Source organism: Haliotis rubra, unplaced genomic scaffold (genome assembly GCF_003918875.1).
Source record: "Haliotis rubra isolate DU_JTF1 unplaced genomic scaffold, ASM391887v1 Scf994, whole genome shotgun sequence".
NCBI lineage: Eukaryota > Metazoa > Mollusca > Gastropoda > Lepetellida > Haliotidae > Haliotis > Haliotis rubra.
The window spans coordinates 21528-42631 of NW_025767739.1; the positions used below are offsets into that span (position 1 = coordinate 21528).

Here is a 21104-nt window from a genome sequence, read left to right on the forward strand (position 1 = left end):
GAAACCATTGTACTGGGAGGCAGCGGACCTTGTGACATTACCCTGGCCAGGAATAGGTCCCTACGCTCCGCTGAAACCATTGGGCATTGAGCAGTGGACTCCAGGACATTTACCCGGTTAGAATATATCCTATGTCGGCTCTGAACCATTGGGGTATTGAGGCAGGACCTGGTGGAGACATTACCTGGTGGCCAGAACAGTCCTACGGCTCTGGCTGTAATCCATTGGGTATTTCGGGAGGCAGCGGACTGGTGGAGATACCATGTCAAAACAGGTCTCTAGCGCCGGTTGAACCATTAGATAGTATTGGGAGGCAGGACTCGGTGGAGATACCATATATTAAAACACAGGTCTCTTGCGTCGGCTGAACTATTGGACATTGGAGGTAGCGGACTCCAGGAGATGGCGGCCAGAATAGGTCCCGCGTCGGCTGAACCATTGGGCATTGGGAGGCAGTGACTCTGTGGAGACACCTATTAAATAGGTCCTATGCTGCTGAACCATTAATAGAGGTAGCGGACCTGTGGGATACCTGCCAGAATAGGTCCCTATACCTATTGAACCATTGCATTGGGAGGTAGTGGACTTGCAGAGACAAATGCCAGGAATAGGTCCCCATGCGCTTCCATTGTAACCATTGGGCATTGGGAGGAAGACCCAGGAGATACCAGGTTAGAATAGGTCCTCCCTAAGGCTCATTGAACCATTGGGCATTGGGATACAGGACCTGGTGGAGATACCCTGCCAGAATATGGTCTCATGCCGGTTGAACCATTGGGGCATTGGGAGAGCTTCCAGGACTCAGGAGATTACCAGGCTGAACAGGTCTCTAAGGCTCTGGTTGTAACCATTGGGCATTGGGAGGTAGCGGACTCAGGAGACACTACAACAGGTCCTCATGCCGGGTTGAACCATTGCGGTCAGATATAGTGGATCCTGCGGATACCAAGCAAGAATAATATAACTTCTATGTCGGTCGGAAACCTATTCGGGGCATTGGGAGGCAGTGGACTCCAGGACACCTGGTTGAATAGGTCCTAAGGTCGGCTTCGAAACCATTGGGGCATTGGGGAGGAAATGACTCAGGAGATTACCCGGTTATAAATAGGGCCCCGTCGGCTCTGAACCATTGGGCATTGGGAGGTGGCGGACTCTGCGGGACACCTGGTGCTAAATTATATCCTTATATCGGGTTCGTAACCATTGGCATTGGGAGGCAGTGGACCTGCGGGAGACACTGGTGTCAGTAACAGGTCCCCTATGCCGGCCGGGAAACCATTGAGGCATTGGGAGGCAGGACTCTGTGACACCAGGTTAAAATATGGTCTGAAGGCTCCGCTTTGAACCATTGGGACATTGGGAGGTAGCCGACCTGGTGGAGATACCATGCCAGAATTATATCCTCTATGTCGGCTGAACCATTGGGCATTTCGAGGACTTGGTGGAGATACCCAAGTTAAAATATATCTCTCATGTCGGCTTGAACCATTGGGGCATTGGGAGGTAGTGTGGACTTGTGGAGGATACCTTGCCAGGAATATATCCTATGCTCCGGTTGAACCATTGTGGGCATTGGGAGGCAGTGGACCTGGTGGAGATACCCTGCCAGAACAGGTCTCTATGTCGGGCTGTAACCATTGGGCATTGCTGGGAGGCAGTGGACTCTGGTGGAGACAACCAGGCCAGAATAGGTCTCTCATGGCGCCTGGTTGAACCATTGGGGCATTGGGATGGCAGTGGACTCCAGGTATACATGCCGGGTTGAACAGGGTCCTCATGCCCAGTTGGAATCCATTGGGGTATTGGGAGTGTGTGGACCTGTGGAGATACCAGGTTAGAATACCAGGTCCTCTGTGTCTCAGTTTGTAACTATTTGGGCATTGGGAGGTAGTGGACTTGTGGAGATACCAAGTTAGAACAGGGCCAGACCTGCGCCGTTGAACCATTGGGTATTGGGAGGTAGTGGACTCTGTGGAGATACCCAAGCAAGAATAGGTCTCTATAGGTCGGGTTGAACCATTGGGTATTGGGAGGTGAGTGGACTTGTGGAGATACCACCAGGTTTCAGAATAGGTCTCTATGTAGGTGCTGGATCTATTGGGCATTGGGAGGTAGTGGACTTGTGGAGATACCAGGAATTCTGAATGTAGGTCCTCTATTGGGAGTGAGGGTTGGATCCAGTTAGAATAGGTCTCTATGTCGGTTGGATCTATTGGGAGGAGGAGTGGACTCGTGGGAGATGCCAGGTTGTGAACCAGGTCTCTATGTCGGTTTGGATCTATTTGGGGTATTTGGAGGTAGTGGACTTGTGGAAGATACCAGGTTAGAATAGGTCTCTATGTCGGTTGGATCTATTGGGGTATTTGGAGGTCTGCAGGTGTAAAGGGGGCATGGTTTGGATGCAGATGCTTGTGCAGTTCCACAGCTGATGCAGCATGCCAGAGGTGTGATTAGTGTAGGTACAGAAAGGGCAAAGTCTCCTGAATGCTTCACTTGCAGCTTACTTCTCACTTGTATGTCAGGTGCATTCATGGGATGTCTTCAGCTGAGTGATGGTAACACATGTGGGTGTGTAATGTGCAGATGGTCAGTGCAAGGTCAGCATCGTGTGGAACCCATTAGGTGTTTGATGGCAGGTGTAGTCAGTAAGGTGGAGGCATTGTTTCAGTTTGGATGAGGGATGCAGATTCAGTACATAACATTGGCGATGAGTCTCTCATTGAGGAATACCTGGTGGTGGTGTCCATGATAATGTTGAAGAAATGGCAGTGACATCATCATGATGTAAACATTGGGACTAATGGGGATGGTGAGTGTGATGATGAGGAAGTTGTCTCATGGTGATGGTGATGGTGGTGATGAGGAAGTTGTCTCACGTGTGATGGTGATGATGGTGATGAGGAAGTTGTCTCGATGATGGTGAGTGATGAGGAAGTTGCCCCTCATGGTGATGTGTGATGGTGATGAGGAAGTTGTCTCACACGGTGATGGTGATGATGGTGATGAGGAAGTTGTCTCATGGTGATGGTGGTGATGGTGATGAAGAAGTTGTCTCATGGGGGATGATGATGATGATGAAGTTGTCTCATGGTGATGGTGGTGATGGTGATGAGGAAGTTGTCTCATGGTGGTGATGGTGATGGTGATGAGGAAGTTGTCTCATGGTGATGGTGATGGTGATGATGAGGAAGTTGTTTCATGGTGATGATGATGGTGATGATGAGGAGGAAGTTGTCTCATGGTGATGGTGATGATGGTGATGAGGGAAGTTGTCTCATGGTGATGGTGATGAGGGAGGAGGAAGTTGTCTCATGGTGATGATGATGATGATGAGGAAGTTGTTTCATGGTGATGATGATGAGGAAGTTGTTTCATGGTGATGATGATGAGGGAAGTTGTCTCATGGTGATGGTGATGATGATGAGGGAAGTTGTTTTCATGGTGATGATGATGAGGAAGTTGTTTCATGGTGATGATGATGAGGAAGTTGTCTCATGGTGATGGTGATGATGATGAGGAAGTTGTTTCATGGTGATGATTATGGTGATGATGATGAAGAAGTCTCATGGTGATGGTGATGGTGATGAGGAGGAAGTTGTCTCATGGTGATGATGATGGTGATGATGAGGAAGTTGTCTCATGGTGATGATGATGATGAGGAAGTTGTCTCATGGTGGTGATGATGTGATGATGATAAGGAAGTTGTTTCATGATGATGGTGATGGTGATGATGATGATGAAGTTGTCTCATGATGATGGTGATGAGGAGGAGGAAGTTGTCTCATGGTGATGATGGTGATGATGAGGAAGTTGTCTCATGGTGATGGTGATGATGATGATGAAGTTGTCTCATGGTGATGATGATGGTGATGATGATGAGGAAGTTGTCTCATGGTGATGATGATGATGAGGAGGAAGTTGTCTCCACAGGTGATGGTGATGAGGAAGTTGTCTCATGGTGATGGTGATGGTGAAGAGAAGCTGTCTCATGGTGATGGTGATGAGGAAGTTGTCTCATATGGTGGTGATGATGATGATGGTGATGATGAGGAAGTTGTCTCATGGTGATGGTGATGATGATGATGAGGAAGTTTGTCTCATGGTGATGGTGATGATGAGGAGGAGGAGGAAGTTGTCTCATGGTGATGATGATGATGATTGTGATGATGAAATTGTCTCCTGATGATTGTGATGGTGATGAAATTGTCTCCTGATGATTGTGATGATGAAATTGTCTCCTGATGATTGTGATGATGAAATTGTCTCCTGATGATTGTGATGGTGATGAAATTGTCTCCTGATGATTGTGATGAGGAAATTGTCTCCTGATGATTGTGATGATGAAATTGTCTCCTGATGATTGTGATGGTGAGGAAATTGTCTCCTGATGATGATGATGATGATGCAGAGTAATTTGGGGAGAATGTAGATCATAGATGCAGTGTGAGACTTCTTTACTTGTTTGCCACCCTAAACGGTTTTGTTGTCCTTTCCTAAAGTCTAGTTATTATGAGATGTGTTATAGTTAGAGAGGACCAAAGGGTCTGAGAAGATCATCAAGTCTGAATCGGTTTGAAGTCACTCAGAAACCATTATGTCTCTTCTCAACAATATCATGTATCTCTTTAATCTGGACTGATGATTGCACTAGCCTTGTTCGGATTCCATTAATCAAATAAATATTGATAGCATTGACCAGATAAGTATGCATATCCAAGGCAATTCAATTTTCTTCAACTATAAAATTCCTCATTGCTTAGTGTCCAAATAAATAGATTGCCTGTATTAACTGTAAATGTACAGCATCACATGATACCTCCATAACTGACCTGAATACACAGTTTTCTCTGACTGGTGTACACAAGCTGATATGCATATTTATAATGTTATTACATCTCTACTTATATGTGTGTGGGCTAATATACCACAGCTATTAATGTTCCTGTGTACATTCTTGAGATTGTCTGTGTGATGTTAACAGCTGGACCGGTATTTCTCATTTTATTTTTTTCACACATCGACATTCAGAGATGAATGTTTTATCTTGATATGTTAAATTCCAACCCACCCTCATACAAATAGTTGAAATATCAAGCTCTGGCGTTGTATATATTGTATTTCTATCTGGCTAAGTATATCGTGTTGCTTGTGTAATGCGTGTGGAAGTTTCTGGGATGAGGGAATAAATTATCCCTGTATCAGCAGTTTCATATCCATTTGAAGGAAGCGGTTAAAGAATTTATGAAATATGCTTCCACGATTTATTCAGGGCTGTGGGGTAGCCTAGTGGTTTAGCGTTAAGCTCACCGCCTTGAACTCGGAGGTGATTCCCCAGATGGGTACAATATGTGAAACCCATTTCTGGTGTTTCGACTAAGAAATTGCTGGAATATTGCTAAATGCAGCAAAAGCTAAAACTCACTCACTCATGATTGATTGATTCTAGTTCGAAATAGCAAAGGGTGTTTATTGGAAAAATATTGTGGCAATATAGACCGGAGTCCTATACATACAGGTCCTGTTTTCTACATGCTGATGTAAATACTCTTGAACAAGAGATATTGATGCTGATTTTATGACAGTTTGTACCTTTTTGTACCAGGTTGCACTTTGTATTTGAAAGTGCAACGGTTGAAAAATTCAATTTTTGTGTTGTCAATGAAGTTGATATGGCCATCTCCCACATTGAAGCCACATAGGGCTTTGATTTAAAGAAATGAAACTTCATCAACCTCGGATAATAACCTCCTTGTATTGGACAGGGAGGGTAGCCTAATAATGGTTAAAGCGTTGCTAATTCGTCATGCTGAAGACCCGGGTTCAATCCCCACATGGGTACAATGTGTGAAGCTCCATTCTGGTGTCCCCTTGCACTGATGTAGCTGGAATATTGCTAAAAGCCGTCAGTAAAACCAAACTCAGTCAGTCAGTTGTATTGGACAAAAACAGGATTCACCTTTGCTTGATATAGAATTATATGTAAGTAACAGTCACTCAATCACTGGCTGTCTTCATCAGAGTCACTGCTCCAAGCCCTATCATTCTGTTTTCCTGCTTAAATCTCTATTCTTTGAACAGGGAAATGTTAGCGTCCGCAATGGTGCAATGTATATATATATGAGGTTGCATTTTTGCACTTTTAGGTTGCACCCAGTGCAAGTTCTACATGTTTAAGCTGAGTTCGGGACATAAGTTCCTCAGAGCTACAGATAACTTTTGGGTCATGGAGTAATGTACTCGATTGTATTCATCTCTATTGGGTATCCTTATTTCCTTTGAGTAACCAAATAAATTGTACTCACCTCACTCAAACCTCAATTGGGTATGTTGTCATTTTCATTAATTTTGCAAAAAATATAATAAAGTTTGAATGTTTGTGTTTGTCATTTATATTTGATCTGTAACATGAGAAACTATAAGAAGGACTTTCATGTCCTGAAATAGAACCTCTGAATATACCTTTTCTCAGTTATTTTATCTATCCACCCCGGTACGCTAAGCTGAGATTTGACAATTTTGTGTAGCACGTAAAGATCACATTTATTGAGTATTTACAAAAATCAAGCATACTTGGTAATGCTTAATAGACCCTAATAGGAATTGAGTTTGCACATAAAATTTGCGTAATTTACGCAGATACGCAGCTTATCTGTACCTCTGAGTTCTGTTGTTTGTACATATGGAGTGAGGTGTGTATAGCGAGAGACAGTGTTGAAAATATAATAAAGTTTGAATGTTTGTGTTTGTCATTTATATTTGATCTGTAACATGAGAAACTATAAGGAAGGACTTTCATGTCCTGAAATAGAACCTCTGAATATACCTTTCTCAGTTATTTTATCTATCCAATCCGTACGCCAAGCTGAGATTTGACAATTTTGTGTACGCATGTAAGATCACATTTATTGAGTATTTACAAAATCAAGCATACTTGTGCACGCAATAGACTTAATAGGAATTGAGTTTGCACATAAAATTTTGCGTAATTTACGCGCAGATACGCAGCTTATCTGTACCTCTGAGTTCTGTTGTTTGTACATATGGAGTGAGGTGTGTATAGCGAGAGACAGTGTTACTGGGTGCAGCAGCAGCAGCCATTGTGATGAGAGATGGTGTAAGACACTGACCCCATTCCACACACCTGATGCTTCTCAGTGGCAGCTTCACTCATGGCCCAGTACAGGGTTGGGTGGAAAGATTATAGTCCTGATCCCTATCCTACACTGGCAACAAGTGTCAAAACCCGGGATACATTCTCACCCACAGCCTAGGATATTACTAGTCGCTTACAGTCCCTGAACCACATTACTTCCCCTACTGCCTTGGCATTCCCGTAATGCTTAGCCCTATATGAAGCAAGTCAGGTTCCCATGTCACTGGGGCTCCTTTTCAATTTCAATTGGTTTATTTGTTACTGTCAAAATTATATATTCAGATACTAAGGGTTTGTCTATCTCACATTGTTACTAGTCTATCTCAGAGTCCTTGAACCACATTATTTCCCCCTCCATGCGTTCCCGCAATGCTTAGCCCTAAATGAAGCAAGTCTAATCTGCCATCTCAGTGTGGCTCCTTTGTAATTTAAATGGGATTATTTGTTACTATCAAAATTCTATATATTCAGAGTGTTAGCCTAAGGATGTTCTATGCACCAGGGTTTGAAGGTAATGATCTGGTACAGTGGCTATCTAAGTAATGGTGAAGTGGTTGTTCACAAGGTCAAGTCTTACTGAGGTTCGATTGCTGAGTTGAGACTTCATGGGTTCTTTGGGTCCTTGACCTCAGGGCCTATATTTTCGAAGCTCTCTTAGCGCTAAGATAGTCATAAGTTAATGTTAATGTATGGCACCTACAACTATCTTAAGCTAAAGAGGCTTTAATCTAGAGCTCAGCTCCAATCATTACTTGACACACAGGACCCTTCAATCTCTAAGCAGGCAGCATTTAAAATTCATGCTGGTCCCTCTAGCCTGTGACTACTAAATTGTAATGAGGACAAGTAATAACTGAATCAAGGCTGCCCTCACTATTTTTAGTAGCATTTGTGACTATTGTTTTCAACCAGTTCTCAATAATTCAATTTTGCTGATGTATACAAACTGCAAAGTAAAAGATTTTTTTCTTGTTCAAAATTGTAGCTAGTGTAGAACTAGTTAAGAATTGTGAAGGCTTTATTCTAGTCCCATTGACATTTCAATTTCGCTGGCCTGTGCTTTGCTTCCTACAGTTCGCGGTGATATTGTTGTAACTGTTGTAATGGTCCTGACAGTCAGTATTAGTGCTAGTGGTCCCCAGTAACCCATGCTTTCAGTGTCCCTGTCCCGTACTTCACTTCCTACAGCTTGTGGTGATATTGTTGTAACTGTTGTTATGGTCTGACAGTCAGTATTAGTGCTAGTGGTCCCCAGTAACCCATGCTTTCAGTGTCCCTGGCCCGTACTTTACTTCCTACAGCTCGCGGTGATATTGTTGTAACTGTTATAATGGTCTGACAGTCAGTATTAGTGCTAGTGGTCCCCAGTAACCCATGCTTTCAGTGTCCTGGCCTGTACTTCACTTCCTACAGCTCGTGGTGATATTGTTGTAACTGTTATAATGGTCTGACAGTCAGTATTAGTGCTAGTGGTCCCCAGTAACCCATGCTTTCAGTGTCCCTGGCCCGTACTTCACTTCCTACAGCAGCTCGTGGTGATATTGTTGGTACTGTTATAATGGTCTGACAGTCAGTATTAGTGCTAGTGGTCCCCAGTAACCCATGCTTTCAGTGTCCCTGGCCCGTACTTCACTTCCTACAGCTCGTGGTGATATTGTTGGTACTGTTATAATGGTCTGACAGTCAGTATTAGTGCTAGTGGTCCCCAGTAACCCATGCTTTCAGTGTCCCTGGCCCGTGACTTCACTTCCTACAGCTCGTGGTGATATTGTTGTAACTGTTGTAATGGCCTGACAGTCAGTATTAGTGCTAGTGGTCCCCAGTAACCCATGCTTTCAGTGTCCCTGTCCTGTACTTTACTTCCTACAGCTCGTGGTGATATTGTTGGTACTGTTGTAATGGTCTGACAGTCAGTATTAGTGCTAGTGGTCCCCAGTAACCCATGCTCTGTGAAAGGCAAGCAGATGGTTCTGTGGTCAGGCTGAGTGAGTTGCTTCATTGCATGTCATTGCTCCCATACACTGTGAAATATTTGGTATAATATCAACCGGGCGGGTAGCCTTGTACTTAAAAGCGTTTGGTTCATCCGCCCGAAGACCAGGGTTCGAATCCCCACATGATACAATGTGTGAATCCATTTCTGGAGTCACTGCTGTCTTATTGGTGGAATATTGCTAAAAATGGCATCATGCCATACTCTTTTCAATTTAAATATTCTATATTATATATATTCAGAGACTAAGCATTAATCTACTCTCTGTATTACATATTCATATCCAGCCTCATGTAAGAATGTCGAGTTTGATTGGTTCACGTGACTCTGATAAAATACCATGTAAACCCGTCACGATCCGCGAGCAGGGAGTACAAACGTCATATTATCCCGCCACGCCTCGGTGACCACGCGAAGTGAGAAAAGCGTGCATCGCCAAGCCTTTAGTTACGTGCGCTGCATTGAGGTCAATTGATCAGCTGTTGTCAACATGGCATCTCACATAAATAAAAACAAGTTGATTCGATGTGTATTGTTTTCTTTTGATTTAGTAAAAACATTCGGCTAGATATATGTGTTATCACATCGTGTCGAGGGAAATACGGGGTTTTATCAGTCCCTCGTAAGTTTGTATACAACCTTACTCGGGACTGATAAACTCTGTATTTCCCTCGACACGATGTGATCACTTATATTAGTCTATGGTTCTCAAATGCCTAACACACCTGTGGTGACATGACTACTGAAATCATTAGTGGTAACTAAATCTGATCTTGTTCCTACACTGCAATAGTTGCTTTTGACTAATTCATGAATCGGCCATAGTCAAAATATTCCCTCATTACCAGCTGGGTTATGAAATATAAATCAGATGTGTTTCAGGTAGGTGTATATTTTTGTCAAATGTCACACTGACCTTACAGTTGGAGGCTGTAGGTATTGTGTCAGCATTGTTTGAATTTATTTGTGAAGTGACCACAAGCCTTTCATATTGTTTTGTACAGGATAAGGACGTTAGTGAAGCGCATGATCTGAAACTAAAATGACACCTAAAAATATCGTTGATCGTAGCATGTCTTTTATGTTGGCTTTATGTAAAAATGCTTAAAAGTCATCATCAAGTGTAACAAGTAGACTTCCAGACCTGAAGTACAAATGTGTTTCAAGTCACTTAGGTTTCACAGGTATCTGAGTATAGTGATTGATAATCACCTCTACTGATGAACAAGGCCAAATGCTAGAATAGTTGTCTTCCAATGAATAAGTATGACTCTATACTGAACTGGACTGCATATACATAATTGGCAAAAATTATTCTTTTAAACAAATCATCTTACATTTACATATTTGTGTTGTTCAGTTACAATGAAGACCCTTTTGCAATACTGGGTTAAAGTATGTCAGCATAAACCTGTGCTATTCTACGAGACCATTAAATGGTTTAGATGGTCCAACTCAATGACTTACTCTAGTGAATATCATCGTACCTTGACAGCAGTGGACATTCCTCTTGTGATCACAGGTTTGTTTGGCTCAGAGTCAGTATTTAGTACTATTTACAGGGGACGGTGGGGTAGTCTAGCGGTTAAGACGTTCACTCATCATGCCGAAGACCTGGTTTGATTCCCCATATAGATACAATATGTGAAGCCCATTTCTGTGTCCCTCCTCTGTGATATTGCTGGAATAAAGCAGCATAAAACCTCACTTACTCACTATTATTTACAGGTCACTGTACCGGCTTATGTTAGCGATAGACATTTGTCCATTAATCCGAGGTGAATAAGATCTTAACGGACCTGTTCATTTCTCCCACATAAAAACATTTACATAAACTTTTTTTTAAATGAGCTGGAGATCTATTTATCTATCTATCTATACAAATATTTGTAGAGCACTAGGATCTGGTAGAATCACTCAAAAGCGCTATACTGAGCTAGGAACTGGCAGTTGAAAGACTTGATGGCACAGATTTGTCCAATAGAGTCTACCCCTGCAAATAGCTATATACTGGTGACATCAAACGAGAAACACAAGAGTTCCAATAGGCTGTAGTCTGTTGCACCATGTTGACATCTAGCTGCAGCAGCATGTATATGTGTCATGAAACTGTACACAGAGTTCCACTGAAGAACTAGGCTGTAGTCTGTTGCACCATGTTGACATCTAGCTGTAGCAGCATGTATATGTGTCATGAAACTGTACACAAACATGTTCCCTGCTAGGACACGTGACAAAGTGTCCGCCAGACTACCATGTGCAGGACCAGGAAAAGATGCCACGGTCAGCAGTGATGAGGCTGTATGATCACTCCCGGCCACTGCAGATCAATGACTGCCCACCACCACCTGCCTGTACCACCAGGTCATTGCAGGTCGCTGTGACATGGCAGGCTAAGTGTCATCCATCATTTGGGGTTTCAAATCAAAATAACCACCTCTGATTGAAATACTCATTTTGACAACTCCACCACTGCATCACTCTCTCTGTCATTGTTGTGAGGCACTTTTCATTTTTTTATAATTATGGCTAGAATTATTCAGAGTTTCAATATTCAAAGTATGTCTAGCAATAGATTGTGGAGAAAAAAAAATCGTCTGAGAAATACTTCAAGGTAATATATTCTATATATGTTTAAACCGGGTTAAATTCCTAAAATCACCACATTTGAAATATATTGATTTGCTCCCTCCATTCACTCTTGGATAAAGTTCTAACCATGCCAAGAACAAATTTGGGGGATTAACTCATTCACCACCGCGAGAGGCCTAATAATTGGCCACAACTTTGTGAGTCCCCAGACACGGAGGCGATTAATCGGTGAGGCAGTAGTCACATCAAAATGAGACATAATTTTAGGAACCTACCTGACTTATGATTCATATATTAAGTCTATCACATTTCACAATGTCTGAAAACACTTATTTAATTACAATTGATCATATATATTTTACAAGCTTATAATTTCCTTCATAAACATAGGCTTCATCTATGACCTTAGAGTATCTGGGAACTTGGTGTCATGGCAGTAAATGCCTCTGGTTGACTGGTGTTGAAAGAGTTAACAGGTTTTAGTGTGTAAATAGTTAACCAATTCAGTAAAATTAACCATGAAGTTGACGGGTATATTTTCGACAATTTCAGTTGCTGGTTAAAATGGAGGGATTGAGATAGTTAAAACAAACCTCATGGACTCCAGAACCCCCATAAGTCTGTACACTAAATGTGAAATAACTTAATCAAGATTCTGAATATTTGTTACAAATAAGGATATTGTCAATTGTGTCAGTTGATATCTGTGTTAAACAGTGGGAGCGGATACACAACTGATGTATGTGTGGGCGTCAATACAAACACTACATCCTGGTTAGAACTGGACTTCATTAACACCATGCTTGTCGCTGTTGGCAGACTGCTGCCATACTATTGCAGCATGTTCCTGAATATTTGTTACAAATAAGGATGTTGTTATTGTGTCAGTAGATATCTGTGTTACACAGTGGGAGCGGATACACAACTGATGTATGTGTGGGCGTCAATACAAACACTACATCCTCGTTAGAACTGGAGGGGCGGTGGGGTAGCCTAATGGTTAAAGCGTTGACTCGTCACGCCGAAGACCCGGGTTTGAATGCCCACATGGGTACAATGTGTGAAGCCAATTTCTGGTGTCCTCCGCCGTGATGTTGCTGGAATATTGCTAAAAGCGGAGTAAAACCAAACTCAGTCAGTCAGTCGTTAGAACTGGACTTCAGCAACGCACTGCCACTGGAATATTGCTGAGTGTGGCATTAAACCGCAAACAAACAAACAAACAAAACAAACGTAATAAGCCAATAGTAGAATCTGGTGGTCAGGCTTGCTGGCTTTGTTGTACATGACATGGTATCCCCAAAAGATAGGTGCTCATTATGTCAATCATGAGATTGGTTGGTCCCGACTTGATTATTTACACACTGCCATCATATAGCTGTGGCATTAAACAACAAAGTAGTTGTTATTGTGTCAGTAGAGATGTATGTTACAGTGTAAGTGTAGTGATGTACAGTTGTTGTAAGTGTGGGCGTGCGGAGGAAAGCCATGTCTACACACAGTACCTCCATTGGTTGGAGGCAGTATTGCTTATTGGATGACTTGGATTGTCACGATGTCAGTGTAGCTTCAAATTAGCGTCAGCAAAAAGCTGACAATCTTGTGGTATGCAAAAATGCATGTTTGAAGGTGTGGGTGAGTTAAGGTCCAGGGTTTGATTGTTTTCAGGGATCCATGTTCATCGTTAAGGTAATGTTTGAAGGTGTGGTTAAATATGTTTAATGCTGAGTCAGCAGTATTCCAGCTGTGTCACTGTGGCCTGTTAATAAAACCAGGGCCTTGTAAACCAGTGACTGAAGTCATGAGCATGTATGTCAGTAATACAGGGGATGTCATAAAGCAATCAGACCTGTCACAGAGCCTGGTCGAGACTAATGCTAGAAATATATGATTTTAACTCAAGCCATCTATATTAAGTCAAAAAGAAACCCAGTGAGATTGGCTTATTCAGAAACTGTGGAAAATCTCGACTTGTTTCATTGAGAGATATAGCATGACAATTAGGGCAGGATGGACGGGGAAATAATGTAGTGGAATGTGTGTAGCCTACCATCCAGTACACATTTTTGTGGATCCTTATAGAGGCGGTGGGTAGCCTAGTGGTTAAAGCGCTGGCTGCCACGCCCGAGGATCCGGTTCGATTCCCCACATGGGCACAATGTGTGAAGCTCATTTCTGGTGTCCCCCGCCATTGATGTTGCTGGAATATTGCTAAAAGCGCGTAAAACTAAACTCAGTCAGTCAGTGGATCCTTATAACAATCATGATGTACTGTTGGCCTACAGTTTGTACTCACCTGGGGGTGAGAATTATGGCAAAAACACTGACAATGGCCCTCCGAGGGTTTGTGTTAGCATTTAGGAAAATACACTGTTTTCTCTAGGATCATCTAAAGGTTTAACACATTCATATACCAAACATATTTCGGCAGTGTCTACAGGCCCTTCAGGAACTACACCAACCTGAGGGCCACTTACAGAATGCAACATTGCCTAGAATACACAACTTGAGTTCAATATGTTCCTGTTTTGTGGAAGCACGGGTTACTGAAGCATTGCCTGCTGGAAACAACAATAATTCCCGCATTTGGTTGCAGGATGCAAAGCGACCTCAGTGGCCTTGTACCAAAATTTGATAGTGCCTCAATGGAGTGAAGCTGTTTGTTTAGCTGGATGATACTGAAGGTTAGGGCTGGGGGTCGGTTTGGAGGAGGAAGAGGGATGTGGTACACGGACAAGAGTAATTCTAGCTACGGAGTCCCTTCCCTACCTCACTGCCCGATAAACAAGTCCTTCTGTTGATAACATAGCCATAAACTGCGTCTAAATACTGGTAACTCCAGCCTCTCTCTCTTCTTAATATTCCAATTGTTAGTGTCATTGTTTGTCTTTGGGACACTCAGGATTTCGGTTGTTGATCTTTTACTCATAAATAGTTTGTATATTGAGATGTATTTGGTAAACTGTGTATGTGTTGAGTATGGCTGAGTTTACTTGTTCGCCTGTAAACCTGGTTAGCTTGGATGGAGATAGGGCTGAAGGATGGTGGTGGTGTTATCTAGCCACTATCTGGTAATTCAGTTTGTGGGAGGGGGTGCAGCATGCACTGAGGAAGGCCTACACACTGCTCCTGTCTGGTCCCAATGAGATTAGTTGTAGCCACGCAGTATGTTGGTGTTATTTGGCATGGCTATGTTGATTAAGGCTTTAAGTAGGAAGTGTAGGTGTATCTTGTTTACAACTATCCTTTGTTTTGTGCACATTCAAAATCCATGGGCAGGGGAAGGCAACGGGTGAGAGGGGTAGATGAGGGGGTGAGAGGGTGAGAGTGGAAGGTGAGGGGTGGTAGGGTGAGAGGGGAGGGAGGGTGGTAGGGTGAGAATGGAAGGCGAGGGGTGGTAGGGTGAAAGTAGAAGGTGAGAGTGGGAAGGCAAGGGGTGAGGGTGGAAGTGAGGGGTGAGGGTGGAATCTCACGAGGGGTGAGGGGTGGAATCTGAGGGGTGAGGGTGGGAGGAGAAGGGTGGTAGGGTGAAAGTAGAAGGTGAGAGTGGAAGGCAAAGGGGGTGAGGGTGGAAGAGGAAGGGTGAGAGCGGAAGGCAAGGTGTGAGAGTGGAAGAGGGAGGGGTGAGAGGCGGAAGGGGAGGGGTGAGGAGTGGAAGGGGAGGGTGAAAGGTGGAGGATGGAAGCACACATGGACCACATGAACACATGACTGACAGGACACCACGAGAAAGAACCACATGACCTGGCTCCCAGTGAACCCCAGGACTGAACCTCACAGGACACATGGATCACATCAGACACAGACACCACAGGACCACATGGAGAGGACACATGGACCCACACAGGACACACCAGACAGCACAGGAAAACACAGAATGGAGACCGACCAGAAAGGAGGCATGACACATGAAAGCCACATGGAGGACACAGACAAGGAAACACAACATGGAGGAACGATGACAGCTGCAGTGGACGAGACCACGAAGGAAGGACCAAACCACATGGACAGACACAGGAAGGACCGGACAGGAAAGAAATGGAGGACCACAGAATGGCTGACAACCCCAGGAAAACAGACTGAGACAGACCACACAGGAGGACAGGGATGGACACAGGAGACACACGATCCCAGACATGGACAGGACATGGAGGCACAAATACAGACACAGAGGCAGGACCAGTGACAGACCAGGAGGAAACCATGGAATGGAGGACCAGACACACGAACACGAGCCGAGACACGAGACAGAGAACCAAGGGAATGTATTAAATAGGGCCTCACTCAAGTTAGGGGTGGAAATAACTTTAAAATTGCTAGTGTACTCCGGTACAGTGGCACATGTAAAATCACTTGCCCTGATAATTTTTCCACTATACCGTCCGTTTTCTTGTTGATTTTTTAAATAAACAACGTAATTAACGTTGGAATATCAACTGGACACCGGTACAGTGTGATATACAAATTTGCTTGCCCGACAGAAAAAACCACTGGACTCGGGCGTCGGGCAATGGGTTATTTCCACCCCTGCAAGTCTAGAATGATCTGGCACGTCAAGTTAACCTCAGCTCTAGAAATTAGGTATTTTTTTGTTTGCTCTATTGGATTTCTTTTGTTCATAAATATTTAACAAATCATTTTTAAATAAGATATCGTTCTGGCACTAAGTGTCAGTCCATCTCTTGTCTATACGTTTCTCGCCAACAATAACCCAACTGAAATTGATGCACCTGCAAGAAGGAAGAAAATCAACTCAAGAAATAAATATACTGTTAAGGGACACTGGATCCGTGAAGATCCTGGTTAGAATTGATCTTCAGTAACCCATGCTTATCGTAAGAGGCGACTGTCTGGATCTGGTGGTCAGGCTCGCTGACTTGGCTGACACATGTCTCAATTGCATAGCTCATGCTGTTAATCACCGGATTGTCTGGTCCAGACTCGATTATTTACAGATCGCTGCCTCATAGCTGGACAATTGTTTAGTGGGGTGTTAAAAAAACAAACAAAACAAATGGAATTTGTGCCTGACTAACACTTACTTGTCACTCAACATCAGTCTGAACAAACTAACTAATTCCTGTGTTGTCTCGGGTTCAATAATACATGACAGTCATCAAAGGTCTATGATTTGACATACTGTTGCATCTGTGTTTGGACCGCCTCCGTGGTGTAGTGGTTAGAGCGTCCGCCCGGAGAGCGGAAGGTCGTGGGTTCGATCCCCGACCGCGTCATACCAAAAGACGTTAAAATATGGTACTTGTTGGTCCCTGCCTGGCGCTCGGCATTAATGGGTACAACAAGGACTGGTCGGCTCGGAGTCAGTATAATGTGTCTGAGTGGGGTATTCATGCTTCACTGCGGCATGGTATCTCAGTGGGCTAGCACTATAAAACCAGCTTAAGTCTGGGCTAGTACAAGCAGCCGCACATACACATGCACATACACATACACACGCATGCACGTCGTCATATGAGCGAAATATTCTCAAGTACGACGTAAAGCCCAATTTCACCTCACCTCACCTGCATCTGTGTTTTAACTTTGATACATCATGTTTGATATATCATATGTGACCAGGGTGCATTCTGCTTTAGTATGGTACAGCTTGGTTTTTACATCAGCATGCAACTGGTGCAGGTTATATCATGTTCCTTACATCCATCCCTGCTGAGTTATCTTGCAGGACTGGTGCTGTCTTTGTTCATGAGTCTTTGAGATTTTAACTAGCCTCGGCAATCAGGCCAGCATGTATCCAACATGTCAAAATGTTTGAGCTGCCTGATCAGACTTGGGTCATGGTATGGCTTTCAGTACATTGTAGTCTTGATATAGGGATTATCATAAGCTCAGCTAACTCGACCCAATAGAATATTGTCAGACTCTGGCTTTGGACTTGTGGCATGGCCACCGAGTGCCCTCATGAGACTCGTTCTGGAGAACTTTGTGGAGAACCTTGTGGAAAACTTGGAGAACTTTCTGGAGAACTTTCCATAGCCCTGATTGACACAAAACTTGAACTTAAAACTAAAGAAACGTATTTCATATACTGGACATTTTCATGTATTCAAACTTGAATTAAAGAAAATTGAAAGATTCAGGAGAGAGGTTGGAATATTTTGATAGGGTTTTACACAATTTAGAAAAGTGCATCCAGTATGCACAAAATATCTTTACAGAATTGATGCTGACAAATGATATATGCTCATATTACAAACTTCATGAACAGATTTATAAAAGTCTTGTAATTATTATAAAATTATTTATTATCCAAACTTTCTGTACAATATTCTACTCAGGATGACCTGTGGCATCATGGAGGGAATTACTTTGCTTCGTCAGTTCTGGGGAGGAGAATCTCTTGACCAGACTAATCAAATATTGCTTATCAACTTTGTCATGAGTGTAACCATGCCAGCATTACAGGAACATTTCCAGAACCTGAATCCCTTGTCATCAGATGAAGATTTGGGATTAATAAAGATGACCGACTGGCTGAATATGGTTTTACGCTGTTTTTAGCAATAATCCAGCAATATCACGGCGGGGGACACCAGAAATGGGCTTCACAAGTTGTACCCTTGTGGGGAATCGAACCCGGGCCTTCGGCGTGACAAGCGAATGCTTTAACCACAAGGCTACCCCACCGCCCCTAATGAAGATGAAGATGGTGACACCACAACATAACACTTGCTTGTTACAGTGGGAATTAGGGTAACATGGTCACTCATTTTCTCATAGTATATAACACATGCGAATATGTGTTCAATTTTCTTTCTTTCTTTCAGAGAACAAATTTTACGAGTGAAAAATGACGAAAACATTCCATTCCTGTTGGTTGGGAACAAGTGTGACTTAGAGGAGAAGCGACAAGTTAGTAATGACGAAGCCACAAAACGGGCCCAGGAATGGAAGGTGGTGTACGTGGAAACCTCAGCAAAGACCAGGACGAACGTAGACAAGGTAAAATAAACCATCAACTCCTGTTTTTCACTGTTTCGTTGGCTGATTTTGGACACTAAATTGTAATCGTTTTAGTTCTGATGGTGTTGCATTCTGGGAAGAATGTCAGCCATATTTGATATTTTTACTTCTTGCATGAATTTTGCTAACATTCTTAATAATTGCATTAATTTGATCCTGTTTTCTTTGAGCATTGTTGTTGTCTTTGTTTTACCACATAAATATCAACATATTCTGTAACAGTGATGGATGAACTTACATGCTTTTCGTTTGAGGGCAGTAACATGTTGGTGTCTGCAATTTCTGAATGACATACATTTGAGATGAATTTTCAGCCCATTTTCAGTAATCATATATACAACCCTGGAAGTGGTAATATCCCAAGTGTCTGGACACGTTGTGTGAAGGCTTCAGGCTGATGAATTATGGTCGAAGCCACTTTTTGTATAATTGATGAGTCGGAACAATTCCCTAAGCTGTGAGTCCAGAGCGTGTGAGGCCCCTTCTCCTTATGTCGTTAAGACAGCGACGTTGCCTACTACTTAATTAACGGGCTAGGTAGTAGGAATACCTATAACGACCCCTGAATACCTATAATGACCCCTGACCACTTTCTGACTGCCTTAGGGTCTGGCATTAATGCTCTTAGTGGGGTAGAGCTTCACAGGGACAATTGGGATTCTTCCACAGATAGGTTACTAGAGTTTTGTCACTGGTAAGATTGATGATGGTTTGAAACATTTCACATGGTCACGGTGGGGGGGAGAGGGAATTTGTGCTTATTTTTGTTTGTTTTTAGTATTGTGAAATGTTTCAATCCATGGGTAATGATGACACAAACAACAAGGTCGTCGAGTCTGAGGTTCTGATCCATTCAGTGCATGACTCCCTGTTTCAATCAGGAAATGTTGGGGATCTTTTAAGACCTATTTTACCTGAAGATGTTGTTGATTGGAAATATTAGTTTTGAGATTGATTAGTAATAAAATTAGTCTTTCTTAATTGATATAGATATACATTACCTATGTAGGTGTTCTATTAATCAATGTTAAATAGGATGACCAATAGGATGTTTCAAGTTGAATTTTGGCCAATTCATAGAATATATTTATTATGCTAATCTAATAATGTAAACATTTCTGAAGCAGTGAATTATTAATTTTTTTATCGATATTCATAAATGTATTTCAGTATGGAATTAGTAACAGTGATATATTGTGATATATGATGCTGTGGCTAGTTTTATCTTCACTGTGGAGATTATAAACTAACTGAGTAGAGTGTTTATAGAAACAGCTGTTGAATATTCAGGACTTGAGTTATAAATATGCTGGTAGTGTTTGACAATTGTAGCGTGTTTCTTATTGTCGTTAATAGCTGCTAAGTTGACATGAAACATCGTTGACTCTCACAGCTTGGACTGAAGTAGTTCCTGGTTAGCTCTCTCAGGATAAGAGAGTGTGACGATGAGGAAGAGAAACATCCGACTGCCTGGTCTGCCTGCATTCACATGCACCATTTCCTGTCAACTGTGCTGGAAGGCGTGTGCTTAAGGCGGTCCGTGGTGCTTCTCATGCAGGCTTTTATCAGAAAAACTCACCAGTTGAAGGTGGCAGCAGAGTCGAGGGATCTGTGTCAAAACCTGAATTTTATAAGGTTAAACATCACGGGTCCTTAACATTCAATTACCACAGTTGAGTGAGTGAGTGAGTTTAGTTTTACGCCGCAATATCCCGGCTATATGGCGGCGGTCTGTAAATAATCGAGTCTGGACCAGACAATCCAGTGATCAACAGCATGAGCATCGATCTGCGCAATTGGGAACCGATGACATGTGTCAACCAAGTCAGCGAAACTGACCACCCGATCCTGTTAGTCACCTCTTACGACAAGCACAGTTGATCTCAAGGAGCACCAGACTGTCCTTGAGGTGGCGGGGTAGCCTAGTGGTTAAAGTGTTCACACCAAAGACCTGGGTTTGATTCCCCACATGGGTACAATGTGTGACACCCATTTATGGTGTCCCCCAATATTGCTGGAATATTGCTTCAAATACTGCAAATTTCTGTGTTGACCAGTTTGTGATACATTCCTGAGACTGCAAGAAACTGTGAGATGAGTTGAGGTGAAACAGTGTCATGGTCAGATTGTGATTTTGCTGGAATATTGCAGAAAGTGGTCTAAAACCAGACTCACTCACTCACTCTATTGATGCATGACATAGCCTGGGGATTGATCCACTGAGCTTCCACTTCAGGAAGAGCCTGTATCTTTCAGGTCGTACGCTTGCATTCATTCCACTGGCAGCATTGTGGTAAAGTGACTGCTTCCCGAACCTGGAGTATTTGACATAGCAGTATGATAGACAGTCCACCTACCCACTAGTCAGTGTAATTAGTCGAC

General features: G+C 42.9%; 1 protein-coding gene across 1 annotated transcript in view; it reads left to right on the plus strand.

The window, feature by feature from the left end:
• LOC124265773 (ras-related protein Ral-A-like) overlaps positions 1 to 21104 on the plus strand; it is a gene marked incomplete at its 5' end in the record, with an annotated part of 68686 nt that overhangs the window by 18021 nt on the left and 29561 nt on the right. The window contains one exon of the mRNA XM_046700588.1: positions 18527 to 18701. Coding sequence (XP_046556544.1) covers positions 18527 to 18701 — 175 coding nt within the window. The remainder of the gene's footprint in view (positions 1 to 18526; positions 18702 to 21104) is intronic.